Source organism: Podarcis vaucheri, assembly GCF_965113315.1.
Source record: "Podarcis vaucheri genome assembly, chromosome: 1".
Lineage (NCBI taxonomy): Eukaryota > Metazoa > Chordata > Lepidosauria > Squamata > Lacertidae > Podarcis > Podarcis vaucheri.
The window spans coordinates 18,171,868-18,188,040 of NC_138759.1; the positions used below are offsets into that span (position 1 = coordinate 18,171,868).

At 45.5% G+C, this 16,173-nt stretch overlaps 1 protein-coding gene and 1 long non-coding RNA gene across 14 annotated transcripts in view; both read right to left on the bottom strand.

Moving 5' to 3' along the window:
* Window positions 1–16,173, bottom strand: part of EVL (Enah/Vasp-like) — a 151,771-nt gene that overhangs the window by 2,702 nt on the left and 132,896 nt on the right. For 6 of the 13 annotated variants that reach the window (XM_082217291.1, XM_082217279.1, XM_082217281.1 and 3 more), the window contains 7 exons: window positions 9,632–9,846; window positions 7,812–7,927; window positions 6,488–6,548; window positions 4,552–4,615; window positions 3,782–3,851; window positions 3,616–3,678; window positions 1,162–1,228 (listed from right to left, as the gene is read on the bottom strand). In XM_082217291.1, the coding sequence (XP_082073417.1) occupies window positions 1,162–1,228; window positions 3,616–3,678; window positions 3,782–3,851; window positions 4,552–4,615; window positions 6,488–6,548; window positions 7,812–7,927; window positions 9,632–9,846 (656 nt within the window). The remainder of the gene's footprint in view (window positions 1–1,161; window positions 1,229–3,615; window positions 3,679–3,781; window positions 3,852–4,551; window positions 4,616–6,487; window positions 6,549–7,811; window positions 7,928–9,631; window positions 9,847–16,173) is intronic. The other 7 variants (XM_082217284.1, XM_082217282.1, XM_082217287.1 and 4 more) reach the window with 5 other exon arrangements.
* LOC309531054 lies at window positions 13,557–15,601 on the bottom strand. The gene is made up of 3 exons (XR_014219034.1): window positions 15,219–15,601; window positions 14,103–14,974; window positions 13,557–13,685 (listed from the first exon to the last, which is right to left on the bottom strand). It is a non-coding gene; the product is annotated as an uncharacterized lncRNA (long non-coding RNA).

Sequence of the window (16,173 nt, forward strand, 5' to 3'; positions counted from 1 at the left end):
GCCAGTGTGGTGTAGTGGTTAAGAGTGGTAGACTCGTAATCTGGGGAACCGGGTTCGCAACTCCGCTCCTCCACATGCAGCTGCTGGGTGACCTTGGGCAAGTCACACTTCTCTGAAGTCTCTCAGCCCCACTCACCTCACAGGGTGTCTTTTGTGGGGGGGGGGAGGGAAAGGAGATTGTGAGCCACTTTGAGACTCCTTAGGGTAGTGATAAAGTGGGATATCAAATCTAAACTCCTTCTTCTTGTATGTTGCATGAGATCGCCTGCATGAGCTGCAGAATTGTTTTTATCAGTCACTGACTTTGAAGCAGCCATGTGTGGACGTGTACTTGTTTTCCATAGTTTATTATGGTGAAAGTGTTGGCATAGTACCTAGCAAAAACTTTGGAGTAAGGCTGCAGGGTCTATGTCTGCCCAGGATTACACAGAACTGCTGTCGATAAGAGTCGCCAATACAGTGGTACCTTGGTTTATGAACTTAATCCGTTTTGGAAGTCCGTTCTTAAACTGAAACCGTTCTTAAACCGAGGCGCCCTTTCCCTAATAAGGCCTCCTGCCACCAGTGCCCTTCCACTGTTCGGCTTCTGTTCTTAGACCGAGGTAAAGTTCACAAACCGGGACACTACTTCCAGTTTTGCAGAGTTCGTATACAGAATAGTTTGTAAACAGGGCTGTTCTTAAACCGAGGTACCACTGTACTGGGCAACAGGCCTGACCTGGTATAACAAGGCTACTTCCTATGCTCTTATTTACAGCAAGAAGCTGTAACCCAAAGAATAAATGAAAAACTGCTCTTATCTGCATCCAGATCCAGCGCCGAGGGCCTTCTGGCGGTTCCCTCATTGAGAGAAGTGAGCTTACAAGGAACCAGACAGAGGGCCTTCTCAGTAGTGGCGCCCGCCCTGTGGAACGCCCTCCCTTCAGATTTGAAGGAAATAAGTCTTTAAAAGACATCTGAAGGCAGCCCTGTTTAGGGAAGTTTTTAATATTTAATGCTGTATTGTTTTTAACACTCGACTGGGAGCCGCCCAGAGTGGCTGGGGAAACTCAGCCAGATGGGCGGGGTATAAATAATAAATTATTATTATTATTATTATTATTATTATTATTATTATTATTATTATTATTAATAATTATGTGTGCAAAACTCCCAACTCACTTGTTTCATGCGATCAAAATCTAAGGTGTCCATGGCCACGTCATTGCTGCTGCTTGCAGGTTTCATCCTTGAAAAAGAGAGGAACAAAATAAAACAAAGAGGGACATTGCCCAACATTTTCTAAAGCCACTGGCCATGATGCTGGCCATTCTTCCTAGCACAAAGTGGTGCATAAAAGCAGGTGGAAGGAGCTCCCGAGGGGTTAATTGCTTTGACCCTCCACCGCTCCCTCTTGCATCACCGGGAAGCACTCAGCAGCCAGCATGATTTTGCTAAGCAAGCAGCGCTAAGAAGCATCCACCGTGCGTCACCCGAAAGACGTCCGTTCCCAAGAGGAGAACGCACTGGAAAGGGGGGGGGGAGTGAGCCGAAATGCATCAGGGTACGTGAGGATTTTATTATTTTTTTTAAATATCTGTAATGCTAATCCAGATAGTTTCTATGACTACTTTACAGCAGAGCCCTTTCGCTGCTGTTAATGATTGACCATGCCACGTTTGAAAACACAACCCGGAAAGCGGTTTTAATACTTTCTCCTCTCCCAGGCATACCTGCCCTTGTTCCCCCCCGCCCCCCCCATAAAAGTGCTTTTCAGTCATACGTGGCTTGACGTGCCAACAGAAAAGAGCGCCGTCATATACACACAACGGCCACTTCTTAAGCATTTGGGCGCTACTTATTGCAGAGCTTGAGGCAGGAGGACCTCATGTGGCCAACACTGTGCAGTGCACGAAGAATGGTTTTATGAGTTGCCAGGTGCAAAAAGGAAGGCCAAACTATGTGGCCTCTTTGAAAAACATATGGTAGAATAAACAAATAAATAAAATGATCCCAACAAAAATTGCTCCTGGAAGCTGCTCTTTGGCAAGGAGCTGAAGTCACCGCTTATGGTGTTATAGTCCCCTTTAAGGCTAGCATGCGGGAACAGCTCCACGCACCCCTGTGACAAATTGCAGCCATGGGGCAGAATTTTCATCAGCAAGAAGACACAGGAGGACAAAGCTAAAGCAAACCATTCCACAAAACTGATTCTGATCAGATCACCACTACCCCTGGGCTGCTATTTAAGGTTTTGCTTTCCTCCTCCTCCTCCTCCTCCTCCTCCTCTTCTTCTTCTTCTTCTTGTAACATCACACAGTGCCAAACTATGCATTCAATATAATGCGTCGTTTGGCTCTCAAAAAATGTACTGCATCGTCAGAGGGCTACATAACGTATAGCTTTGCACGCTTTGCAGAATTGTGCAAACTAGCACTGTAGTATTTGGGGGGAGAGCTTTGTCTCTATGCAAAAGTCGTCGAGACCAACGGCAGGGAAGCGGACATAGTGGCAAGTTCATAGAATCATAGAGCTGGAATAGACCACAAGGGCCATCGAGTCCAACCCCCTGCCAAGCAGGAAACACCATCAGAGCACTCCTGACATATGGTTGTCAAGCCTCTGCTTAAAGACCTCCAAAGTAGGAGACTCCACCACACTCCTTGGCAGCAAATTCCACTGTCAAACAGCTCTTACTGTCAGGAGGTTCTTCCTAATGTTTAGGTGGAATCTTCTTTCTTGTAGTTTGGATCCATTGCTCCGTGTCCGCTTCTCTGGAGCAGCAGAAAACAACCTTTCTCCCTCCTCTATGTGACATCCTTTTATATATTTGAACATGGCTATCATATCACCCCTTAACCTCCTCTTCTCCAGGCTAAACATGCCCAGCTCCCTTAGCTGTTCCTCATAAGGCATCGTTTCCAGGCCTTTGCCATTTTGGTTGCCCTCCTCTGGACACGTTCCAGTTTTTCAGTGTCCTTCTGGAACTGTGGTGCCCAGAACTGGACACAGTACTCCAGGTGAGGTCTGACCAGAGCAGAATACAGTGGCACTATTACTTCCCTTGATCTAGATGCTATACTCCTATTGATGCAGCCCAGAATTGCATTGGCTTTTTTAGCTGCCGCGTCACACTGTTGGCTCATGTCAAGTTTGTGGTCAACCAAGACTCCTAGATCCTTTTCACATGTACTGCTCTCAAGGCAGGTGTCCCCCATCTTGTATTTGTGCCTCTCATTTTTTTTTGCCCAAGTGCAATACTTTACATTTCTCCCTGTTAAAGTTCATCTTGTTAGTTTTGGCCCAGTTCTCTAATCTGTCAAGGTCATTTTGAAGTGTGATCCTGTCCTCTGGGGTGTTAGCCACCCCTCCCAGTTTGGTGTCATCTGCAAATTTGATCAGGATGCCCTTGAGTCCATCATCCAAGTCGTTGATAAAGATGTTGAATAAGACCGGGCCCAAGACAGAACCCTGTGGCACCCCACTAGTCACTCTTCTCCAGCATGAAGAGGAACCATTGATGAGCACCCTTCAAGTTGCATGAAGGCAGGCAGGTAGTTAGCTTAGGATTTGCATGAGTTTGCAACAGATAAGCCGCAAAGAGGAGAGAGAGGAGCTAGAGCAGTTTTTCAATACCTAAAGGTTGGTTGGAACTGAACGGGGCTCTTTGGTTCAGGACTCCTCCCCACTGATGGATTTCTATGGCGAGAGAGGATATGACATGAGCGCATGCAGCTGCAGCATGGGCACATTCCAATGCATGCTGGTGGACCCACAAAGGAAGACCCCCCCCGCAGCTCACCTAGAGAGTAGCGCAGTGACAGGTTTTTCCACAGAGTTGCTTCTCTCCCAAGGCTTCTTTCCAGCATCTGCTTAAAAAAGAAATCCATGCAAAGTGAACCAAAGAGAGCTTGGCTTTGTGGTGCTTTCCCCCTCTTCCCCATCATTATCGTAGCAACAAACAAACAACAGCCCTGTATAGGGAAGTTCTTAATGCTTAGTGTTTTATTAAGTCTCTTTATTATGTTGGAAGCTGCCCAGAGTGGCTGGGGCAACGATATGCCAGTAACTCGTTTGTAGCATTAAGCTCGCATCTGGAAACAAACCAAGATTTATCTATGGATGGAGATTGGTTGTATTTAAGTTCCTGTGATATACAAATGATTCCATAGATCAATATTATGTTACCCCAGAATGAGCAAGAAAAATAAATAAATCTGCATATTTTTATTGAATCTTTCAGAAAATGCTTTCAAGTTGTAAGATGTTCATCAGTGATGATTTGCAAAAAAAAAAAAAAAAGTTGTTAAATTGCTATTCATGACTGGCTGAGAAGTAAAACACTTGACATTAAAAAAAAGATTTATCTATTGAACCTGGGACTTCCCCCCCCCCAGCCAGAGAGACCACCCAGAATCCTCTAGGCTTCCTGCAACTTCTGTGTTTTTATGCAGCCCCCAGTCCTCTCCATGGGCTGCTTGTTCAGTACCAGGACGGTGAAGTCAGGCTCCACTACTGACCTACTTGCTGACTGCTTTCAAAGGGAGAGCAGCGCGGAACGGAACGGAATACCTGAGGAATTTTGCTGCTGAACAGGGCCTCGCGTACCGGGGGAAGGAGAGGTGCTAGCCTCCTCCTAGAAAACAAGCAAACAAAGCTTCGGATTAACGTTGCGGAAGAATTCGTACTTTCCTATGACTGCTGTTAGGAGCAACTTTTTTCTGTAAAAGAATGTAGAAGATAAGTAGGGCCCTGCTGTATCTCAGACCAAAGGCACAGGCAGTCCAGCATCTTCTCGTGCCAGTGGCCAATCAAATGCCCATGGGAAACTCATAAGCAGAACCTCAGCAGAACAACACTCTCCACAGCTATGACTTCCAGCAACAGGTATTCAGAGGCATTCTGCCTCCAACAGAGGAGGTAGAAAAAAAAGAAAAGGGAAAGGACCCCTGGACGGTTAAGTCCAGTCAAAGGCGACTATGGGGTTGTGGCGCTCATCTCACTTCAGGCCAAGGGAGCCGGCATTTGTCCACAGACAGCTTTCCAAGTCATGTAGTCAGCATGACTAAACTACTTCTGGTGCAACGGAACATCATGATGGAAGCCAGAGCACACAGAAATGCCGTTTACCTCCCTGCCCTAGTGGTAACTATTCATCTACTTGCACTGGCTTGCTTTTGAACTGCTAGGTTGGCAGGAGCTGGGACCAAGCAACGGGAGCTCACTCCGTTGCGGGGATTTGAACCACCGACTTTCCAGTCTGAGCACTCTGCCATAGTTGAAGACTGCTACTGCAGGATTCCTTACAAAGAGTTTGCCCACATGGAGGTTACGTCACTGAAGATTTGCCCCACTACTTACTGGTTTGCCCAGTCTACAAGGACCTAAGAGCATTCTTGTTCAAGGATTTAAATCTCCCAGTTGACAGATTGGTTGGGTATCTGATTAACTTTTTATTAGGGGACAGACCCCTCTACACCTTTGAAAAAGTGGCCTGCTGTGCTATTATAGTGTCAGTTTAAGAAAGGTTTCTGGGGATAAGTTTAATTATTTGGGGGAGCAAACAGAACGCCTTGTTTCACTATTTTAACTGTGTAATATATTTCATTCTGCTTTACGTATTTTGCAATGACCTCAGCTACAAAAATAAATAATGTTCATATTTGTATTCATGGCTAGTGGCCATTATATATTCTGTCCTACTTCTAAAGATCAGAAGGTTTCTTCCCCCTCTGCAAAATACAACAGGACTGGGCTTCACTTCTTTTGTATTACAGAGCATTCTTCCCAAAGGAACCCGTCTCCTTCCCTTCACATAGGACGTAATATAGGAGTGTTTTACACGGCTCCATATATGTTTGTGTGTATGACTGTGTTCAGACAAAACATTAAGCCATAAACCATTGTTCGGCAAATCAGTCAGTGTGTGAGTTCAGTGCTGGTTTATGCAGCTCAAGCTCAGAGGTAACAGAGGGATCTGGCAAATTGGGATTTTGAAGTGGACACACCTAATTTGATCTGCCTGGACCAAAGCAGATATCGAAGCTGCAGCTCACTTTGAAACCCACACACTGCGAGATTCTTGCTCTCTTACAAGTTTGAATACACGCTGGTCCGAGAGCCAAACGCCTGTTTTCCTTTGTTTTTTAAAGAAAGCAATTTCATGTACGTGTACGTATTCCACGTTAAATTTCCTCGATATTAAAAGCGAGCTGAAAACAATATTAGTAAATTACACAAAAATTGCTTAACCCCCCCGCCTGTCCCTGAGAGTGATGGCACGTCATCAAGTCACGATGTCAACATGTGTGGAAAGAGGACAGTCACTCTTAGGCAGCTGAAATCGCTTCGTGAGATTGAAAACTTCGTCTTGTGCAGAAGGCGAACTCGCAGCAGAAAAGAAACGAGGTTGCAAGCGACAAATGCACAGAGGAATGGAAAACAATGCCTTCTTACACCAACTGGCCTGGGAGACATTTTTCACAGTGTGAGGCGGTGTTCCACTTACGTTTTGGCTTTCCTCTTCTTTTTTGTCGGCTGGCTTGTCCGACTGTGATGCTGCTTTCCTCCTTAGGACAGAGTGAAGGGAGAGACTATAAACTAGTTCCTCGGAAAAATATTCACTGACCACAGCAATTCAGAGAACCAGCAAGTTCATACGTGCTCTTTCCTCCCCCGTCCCCTTACCTTACTTAGTTGAATTTATGTGTGCGCGCACAGAAGGCAGAGAGAAGAATCTGTACTAGACAACAAGTAATCCCTATTAAACATGGCAACTGTAGTTATTCTTCCAGAGGCAATGCGGAAAGCAATAGTAAAGCAGAACTGGGAAGGCTTGTCAGAGTTACTTTGGTGGTTGTTTTTACTAGAACCCCAAGATCTACCAACCAGAGTCAAGTGCAGAAGACATACAGTTGTAATTAAGAACACAAAGAGCACCAGAAGAGCTCTGCTGGGTCAGATCAATTGCTGATCTAGTTCAGCAGCCAACCAGATGCCGATGAGAAGCCCCAACTGGATTTCAGAGGCATATCCCTTTCCGGAGTGGAGGTAGAACATTGTAGCTGGTAGCGACTGGAAACCTTCTCCTTGAATTGCTGCAGTCCTCTTTCAATTCACCCAAGTTGTTGGCCATCATCACATATTATTTGGGAGCGAATCCCAGAGAGCAGGGTATCCCAAACTTGGGTCTCCAGCTGTTTAGGGACTACAATTCCCACCATCCCTGACCATTGGTCCTGCTAGCTAGGGATGATGGGAGTTGTAGTTCAAAAAAAGAGCTGGAGACCCAAGTTTGGGAAACCATGCCATAGAATAACTATGCACTGTGTGAACATGGTGCCTGGCCAAATTCTGAGCCTAGATGTTGGTTTACAGGATCAGAATTGAACTGACCCTCACAGTATTTTCACACAAAAGCCCACTCCTGGTTAACGTTCTTCACTTCAGCACCATCTCCAAGGTGGGAAAAGCTGTGTTGTTGTTGCTATGGTTAAACAACCGGGAGTCATAAACTCTTGCCAATCTACTACTACAGATCACCCAGGGATCTACTGGTAGATCCCAACCTATAGTCTAATTCGGCCCCCACTGTGGAATTTGGGCTGCTCCTTGGCTTGAAAACCTCCAAGGACAGTCGCCCTGGTCTCCCTAAGTTAGAGAATAGCACCTAGGTTAATGGGTTATAGTGGGCCAAATCTACCTCTCCCTCCTCGCTAAGATTCTTTGAACCGTTTGGGGGTGGGGGGATTAGATAAGAGGCAGTGTTACTCACAGATAATACACAACACCCCACCCCTCAATTACTGTAGGCAGGAGTGAGAACCACCAACCTTTTCGCCAGTAGTTTATTCATTTCTTCCATTAGTCCGCCTCCACCACTACTCGTCCTATTGGCATCGCCCTTGGAAGCACCACTGGGACTAGAACCTCCTGAGGCATCCTCTGGCTTTTAAGACAGAAACCAGCATTTTAGATCTGGGCACTAAGGGGGTCCAATTTTGCTGTCTAAGCAGAGAAAGGCAAAAAAAAAAAAAAATATCCAAGGCACTAAGGGCAGCTGTCGCTGTCAAGACAACTAGTGGCTGAAACATAATAGGAGGCCACCTGTGAATTTTGTATGTGTGTGTGTTGCTTTACTAATTAGTTGTCTGCAGGACACGAATCTTCATATTATCTTATTATCATTATTATTTTTAAAGGAAGATTTGTTCGCTGCACTGGTGTGTACATGCACACGTATGAAGTGTTATGATACAATGATGTGTGTCTATTTTATACAGACTGACGACTGAATTCAGTAATAAAAGCACCTTAGTTGTAAACACATCACGTGAACACAAGCCTTACTGAGAGAAGCATAAATTACTTCCATGGAACAGCAGTAATCTGCAGTGTGAATACGACACACATGCATCCACTGTACGGAGTTTATCTTTTAAAAATGGGCTTGCTGATTGCCCTGGGAGTTGCTGAGGGACACAGGGGCAGAAAAACCTGAAGGTGCTATTGCCTGCACACACATCATGCGACTTGAGAGCAGCCTGCCATCTAATCCAGAGCTATGCATGCTGAGTTGGGTAGGCAGCCTCATTCACTCAGAACAAGATGTCCATGCTAACACTCCTCCAGGACATTAGTGTACTGGGTTCTAAACTTCACCGTGAAGTATTAACAAGGGCAATACCCATCTTGGGGCAGATAGGGCTTGACAACCTGGGAAGTTAGCACAGCCAGGAGAAAGAAAACTCTGATTCTAAATCTCTGCTGCCTTGTGGGACATCTTTGGGAGAAGAGAAGGCTCAGAAGTTAAAAAGGTAAAGGGACCCCTGACCATTAGGTCCAGTCGTGACTGACTCTGGGGTTGCGGCGCTCATCTCGCTTTATTGGCCGAGGGAGCCGGTGTACAGCTTCCGGTTCATGTGACCAGCATGACTAAGCCGCTTCTGGCGAACCAAAGCAGCGCATGGAAATGCCATTTACCTTCCCGCCGGAGCGGTACCCATTTATCTACTTGCACTTTGACGTGCTTTCGAACTGCTAGGTTGACAGGAGCATGGACCGAGCAACGGGAGCTCACCCCGTCGCAGGGATTTGAACCGTCGACCTTCTGATCGGCAGATCCAGAGTGGAGTCTCTAAGACGGTTGAATGGAGCCTTTTATGCCTCTTTCCAGCAACTCCTGCAGCCAAGCTGGTACTAAACACATTGCCCTGCTTTCCACTGGACCACATCAGCGAGGCCGAGAGGGAGGTCTTGTCATCTGGGCAGCCCAGGACCTCCATACACACTGCCCAGTCTTGCGTCCTGGAGAGGTCACTTTGGTGCCACTAACACAGTGGTTTGACTTTACCCACAGAGGTGCACTCCACTGTCTCTCGAGACAGATGGATGACAACAACAACAACCCATCTGGAACACCAAAGAATTTAGTGTAATGTGTATGTGTTGGTGGAGTGAGTGCTGCATATTTTGTGTCAGGATTATGCCTTGGCAAAAGGGCATATCTGCCCTAAGATGGAAGGCTAAAGCTGAGAGACAGGGGCAGTGAGCAGCTTGCTTCAGCAGAGCTAGGATTTGAAACTGGGTTCCTGGTCTAAACTCTATGCCACCATGGCCACCGCCAGCAGCAGCAGCAGCCCTCATTACTTACCCGTTGTACTCTCCTTAGTTTGGCACCAGCCAGAGCTGCCGCTAGTCCCGACACGGACCCATCATCAGTGCTGGACCCTCCACCGCCTACTGGCAACGGGGGCGGCGGGGGTGGCACAGTGCCCGAAGGGGGAGGAGGCGGGGGAGGAGGCGGAGGAGGACCACCAGAGGAAGTGGGTATCCCAGCCGAGGGGTGGCCTGGTGGAAGGACGGGGCCTGGAACATGAAAGAACAATAATTCAGAAATCATATCCCCCTTTCCTTAAACGTCGCTCATGTCAAAGTAGACAGGAGACACCGAATTTCTCAGGTTCCCATGATCCACCCAGCAAACAGTATACAGTCATACCTTGAGTTGAATGTGCTTCGGGTTGAGCACGTTCGAGTTGCGCTCCGCAGCAACCCGGAAGTAATGGAGCGCATTACTTCTGGGTTTCGCCGCTTGCGCATGTGCTTAAAATGACGTCACACGCATGCGCGGAAGCGGCGAAACACGACCTGCACACACGCAGACGTCCTGAGGTACTACTGTACGTCAAATGCCCCTTGGGGAACAGTTTGGGTCCTGAGCAAGCAAATATCCACAGATCTTCTACAGGGGCAAATGCAGCCGCCCTTCAAGATAGTCACAGCCAAAGCCCACTCAATAATCTTATAATTATACAATATAATAATCAGGGATGCATCGCAACAATCAGTGTAGATCTCTGTGCATTGCCTTTCAGCCAGAGCTACTATTTTCTGTGCAATTATTATTATTATTATTATTATTATTATTATTATTATTATTATTATTATTTATTAGAGTTTGGACTTGATATCCTGCCTTTCACTCCCCTTAAGGAATCTCCAAGCGGCTAACACAGTGGTGCCTCGCAAGATGAAATTAATCCGTTCCGCGAGTCTCTTCGTCTTGCGGTTTTTTCGTCTTGCGAAGCACGGCTATTAGCGGTTTAGCGGCTATTAGCGGCTATTAACGGCTTAGCGGCTATTAACAGCTTAGCGGCTTTAAGAAAAAGGAAACAAACTCGCAAGAACTCGCAAGACGTTTCGTCTTGCGAAGCAAGCCCATAGGGAAATTCATCTTGCGGAACGACTCAAAAAATGGAAAACTCTTTCGTCTAGCGAGTTTTTCATCTTGCGAGGCATTCGTCTTGCGGGGCACCACTGCATTCTCCTTTCCCTTCCTCCCCCACAACAAACACTCTGTGAGGTGAGTGAGGCCGAGAGACTTCAGAGAAGTGTGACCGGCCCAAGGTCACCCAGCAGCTGCATGTGGAGGAGCAGGGAAGCGAACCCGGTTCACCAGATTACGAGTCCACCGCTCTTAACCACTACACTACACTACACTACACTACACTACACTACACTACACTACACTACACTATTTGTCTATTACTCTTCATCCACAGATTTCTTAGACAAATGATTTGGACCACTCCAATATCTTCTTTCAGAGTGACTTAAGTTGTGTTTTCCATCCTATGTAACAGACCTTGCACATCATTCTCGTAAAACTGAAGCACATTATCTTTTCAGTGCTCTGAACGCTTAGCTTTGGAACATATAATGGCTAAAAAGCTCCCCTTTCATGCTGATTGGGTGGTTCTAGGACGCTGGAGATAGGGACCCTGCTGCAGAAATAGTAAGGGGGTCTTCAACCCACCATGACCTAGGCCAATACACCACTGATCTTCTCTCCCCCCATCCCTTAGTCACCAGTTGGCAACTCTTTCCCCAGGGTTCAGATCCCAGGCGTCTGCCATGCTTTGGGTCATTCAAATGGTATTGCAATAAAGTAGAATATACGTAATAAAAGAAGCAATAAAATATAATTTTAAAAATTCAATATGATTATTTCATGAGATGGATATGCCCCAACTCCCCTCATCAACAACAAATCAACATACGCATCACCTGCAGACCATAGTTTGGGAATCCTTGATCTAGACATAAATCACTGAAAGATACATTCACACAAAACTCTCCCAATAAAGTAGATTCCACAAATTTTATAGGCAGCTAAACCTATTCTCGTTTAAATATTTGTAGCCTTGAGAGGTTTCTGCATTTCACCCTGGGCCACAACTGAACTTGGCCACTGCAAAAAAGACACAACTGGACAGATATTTGGGGTCGATACATTTTTATGTTCTAACGTAGATGCAAAAATGTCCCAGCATCACCCTTAACTTGACATTATTCCAAACTTGTAAACATCCACCCGTTCTGTCATCTTTGGCAAATCAAAATTGCTTCCCGGCCACCAGGTTGGGACACTTAGAAAGATGTTATTTATTTTTAAAAAGTATACCACTTCATATAATTTTTTTTTAAAAAAAATCCTTGACTGTTCCTTGACATAAACCAATTAAGAATGGGCATTCAGTAAAAGTTTCTGAAAAACTAGATTAGAAACCCAAGATAAAAGCAAAACTATCTATCTATCATCTATCTATGTCACAACTAAAACAGAATAGTGTACAAAAACAAAGTTAAGGTTGGGCAAAGTTTCCATGAAAGTTTGGGCAAACACTCATTTATAGGTGTTTAAAAATAAATACTGTCTCCATCTTGGAGATAAAAGCCCACCCTTTAGCTTCTTCTTGTGACTACCAGTGCTTTTTTTTTCTGGCAGTACGCAACGGTACACAGCACCGGCACCTTTTCGAAGGAGAAGGAGGCAGGAAGGCTCTCAGGCGCTCCCAGAGCATCATGCCTATTTCCCTGAGCTGGGCAAATGCTCCCCAGGTTTGGGGAAGGAAGCGCAAGGCTCTGACAGAATCCTGGAGCTGCGCTGCCTCCTTCCCAAAGCCCGCGAGCCCATGTCCCGGCAGAATGTTGGACGGTAGGACCCATGGTGAAAATAAGGCATGCGCAGTCAGGTACTGCGAGTACAGAAAAAAGGTGTAGTCATTTACTTAACAGGCATCATGTAAGAACTATATAGCAAGGTCTTAATGAAGTTCCTTCCAGTAAACTTGTACAGTGGTACCTCGGGTTACATACGCTTCAGGTTACAGACTCCGCTAACCCAGAAATAGTACCTCGGGTTAAGAACTTTGCTTCAGGATGAGAACAGAAATCGTGCTCCGGTGGCACGGCGGCAGCAGGAGGCCCCATTAGCTAAAGTGGTGCTTCAGGTTAAGAACAGTTTCAGGTTAAGAACGGACCTCTGGAACAAATTAAGTACTTAACCCGAGGTACCACTGTAATGGTTTTACATGTAATTGTTTTCCCTGGCCCCTAGGAAATTTTGTGCCCAGGGCAGCCACCCAGAGTACCGGCACCTTCCCCCCACCCCCCAGAAGCAAAGCACCGGTGACTACTTTCATTTCCCAATGCATTTTTGTGCTAACTCATAAACAATCTCATTCTGTGCCTATAATCTGAGTCCTCAGGGCTTGTATTAAGAAAGAACGTCTCTACCCCACTGAGGTCCAGCTCCGAGGGCCTTCTGGCAGTTCCCTCAATGTGAGAAGTGAAGATACAGGGAACCAGGCAGAGGGCCTTCTTGGTGGTGGTGCCCGCCCTGTGGAATGCCCTCCCGTCAGATGTCAAAGAAATAAACAACTATTGGATTTTTCGAAAACATCTGAAGGCAGCCCTGTTCAGGGAAGTTTTTAATGTTTGATGTTTTATCATGTTTTTAATATTCTATTGGGAGCCGCCCAGAGTGGCTGAGGAAACCCAGCCAGATGGGCGGAGTATAAATAAATGATGATGATGATGATGATGATGAAATTAACAGGTGCTGCCTCTGAGAAGGGCCAATTCTGTGCTGCCCTTTGACAATCAATTGGTCATGGAACAACCAGCAGGGTTCTCCTTCATCAGGTCTTACTATGATGAGCTAATGCAACCACTGACTAACCTTGCTCTCGGAAGTTCTTTTACTCAGCCAGAGACTCTCCCATCACTTATGTGTGCATTCTCTGCCTCCCCCTCCCCTAGAATTCCTTATCATACAATTGAGTTATTTTATACCTGTCTACAGCTTTGTTTCTGTCACTTAAATCACACTGCTCTCTAAAACCACCAAAGTGTTTGATATCCTCTTACAGTGGTACCTCGCAAGACGAATGCCTCGCAAGACAAAAAACTCGCTAGACGAAAGGTTTTTCCGTTTTCGATTTGCCTCGCAAGACGAATTTCACCTATGGGCTTGCTTCGCAATACGAAAACGTCTCGCGACTTTGTTTCCTTTGTCTAAAAACAAAGACATGTTTTGTTTATAAAGTTAATTTATTTTCCCTTCAATTTTTGAACTGCTCTTTACAGTATGTGTGACTTTAAAGAGCAGTTAATAAACTGTTGTTGTACCAAATTTGGCTTTGTTTGGACTTTTTTTGACCATAGGAACACATTAATTGATTTTCAATGCATTCCTATGGGATTTCGTGCTTCGCAAGACGAAAAATTCGCTAGACGACAAAAATTGCGGAACGAATTAATTTCGTCTTGCGGGGCACCACTGTAATTTGGGGTTGTCTTCCAGTCCGTAACTTCCGTTCAAGCCCACAACGAAAAAGTGAAGTAGATCTACAGTGGATTTCAGAATTCTCCAAATGAAAACTCCTGCTCTCTTTATTCCCCCCCCCCATGAGTTTAGCCTTTTAGCCAGGCTGCCTGTGAAGCTACCTTATGCATACCCCTTGCAGCATGTTGCTTTTTTTATGAGAATTATTATTAGTATTATTTATTCAATTTATATACCTCCCTTTATCAAAAGATCCCAGGGCGGTGTACAACATTAAAAACACATCACAGAACATCGATGATTAAAAAATAATAATAATAAGAAGCATACTGACAGACAGCCTAATAATAAAATAGTCATCATAATAACAGGCCTCTCCCCCACAATTTCACAGGCCATAGATTATTTAATAGCCAAAGGCCTGGATAAAGAGGAATGTTTTTGCCTGGCGCCCAAAGACATGTGATGATGGTGCCAGGCGAGCCTCTCTGGGGAGAGCATTCCACAATCAGGGAGCCACCACAGAAAAGGCCTGTTCTCTTGTTGCCACCCTCTAAACCTCTCTGGGATAGGGGGACATAAAGAAAATGCCTCAGATGACAAGCACAGGGTCACACCAGAACTGAAACAGAGCATCGCCACAAATGAAAGCACTGCTTCAGATGTGCTTTGCCTTCCCTGCCCGCTAGGAAAAGAAGACTTCCCTTCCAATTCTGCGACCCAAACTGCCCACCTCCCCTCAATATTTCAGTAGCCCTTTTCTGTGGCATAAAAGGGGCTGCTGCAGATCCAGAGCCCTAAGCTAAACAGAGCCACTATGTAGCATTTGCAGATTGCTTTAGGCTGTTCAAAATGCTCAGTCATCTCAGTACAGTGGTACCTCGGGTTACATACGCTTCAGGTTACATACGCTTCAGGTTACACACTCTGCTAACCCAGAAATAGTGCTTCAGGTTAAGAACTTTGCTTCAGGATAAGAACAGAAATCGTGCTCCTGCGGCGTGGCGGCAGCAGGAGGCCCCATTATCTAAAGTGGCGCTTCAGGTTAAAAACAGTTTCAGGTTAAGAACGGACCTCCAGAACGAATTAAGTACTTAACCCGAGGTACCACTGTAATTCCTACACCAACCTCGTAAGGGAGGTCAGTACTGTTAGCTGTATAATGCAGATGGTGGCTTGCCTGAGGCCACCTAGCCACTTCCAAGCAAAGCTAAGAGTTGAACCTCAAACTTTGTTGATTACGGTTTGTGCTCTCCGCTGGCACATTGCACTAAAGTCCTCCCTCAGCCTACAAGACTTCTGTACAGGCAATCCGTTAACACAGTGGTTCTCAAAAGGTGTGGTGGCAGGGGAGTGTGGCAATTGCGGCAGGAAGACTCAAGGCCAATCAAAGAAACATTTCTACATTTCAGTGTAGTATAGTATAGTATCAAAACATTTTTTATTTGCAGAATATGGATAGATATCTTTTCAAAACGAAAGCAGGAGCATCAAATGTGTGAGAACGATAAGTGATTTTATGTAGTGGCATTGTCATTACTTTCTGAATGCCCCATGGCTACATTATAAAATAGTTGTGTTCTGTGTTCTAATCAGCCACTGCTAGGAGTTGCTCCTTTTTGTTTTCCAATGTATTTCCTTTCAATAAAAAAATCAGGGTGGCGTGAGTTAATTTTTATTCTGGCACAGGGAGAAAACTTCGAGAACCACCGAATTAACATATGCTAACTGGGGAGGGGGTCTGCCTCCCTTACATCAGCACTCCCTGTTCTCTCACTGAATGTGCTTAAAAAAAATTCTTTTGCAAATTTTACTTTTTTGTCTCTGGCCTGAGACTATACTAGTTATGTATGTAGTCTTTTGGGATATAACATGTATGTAGTCTTCTGGGATATAACATCTTTATTGGGGAGCCTATACCCTCCAGATGTTGATGGGACTCCCTGTTCCCATAATTCCTGACTGCAGATCATGCTTGTTGTTGTTTAGTCGTTTAGTCGTGTCCGACTCTTCGTGACCCCATGGACCAGAACACGCCAGGCACTCCTGTCTTCCACTGCCTC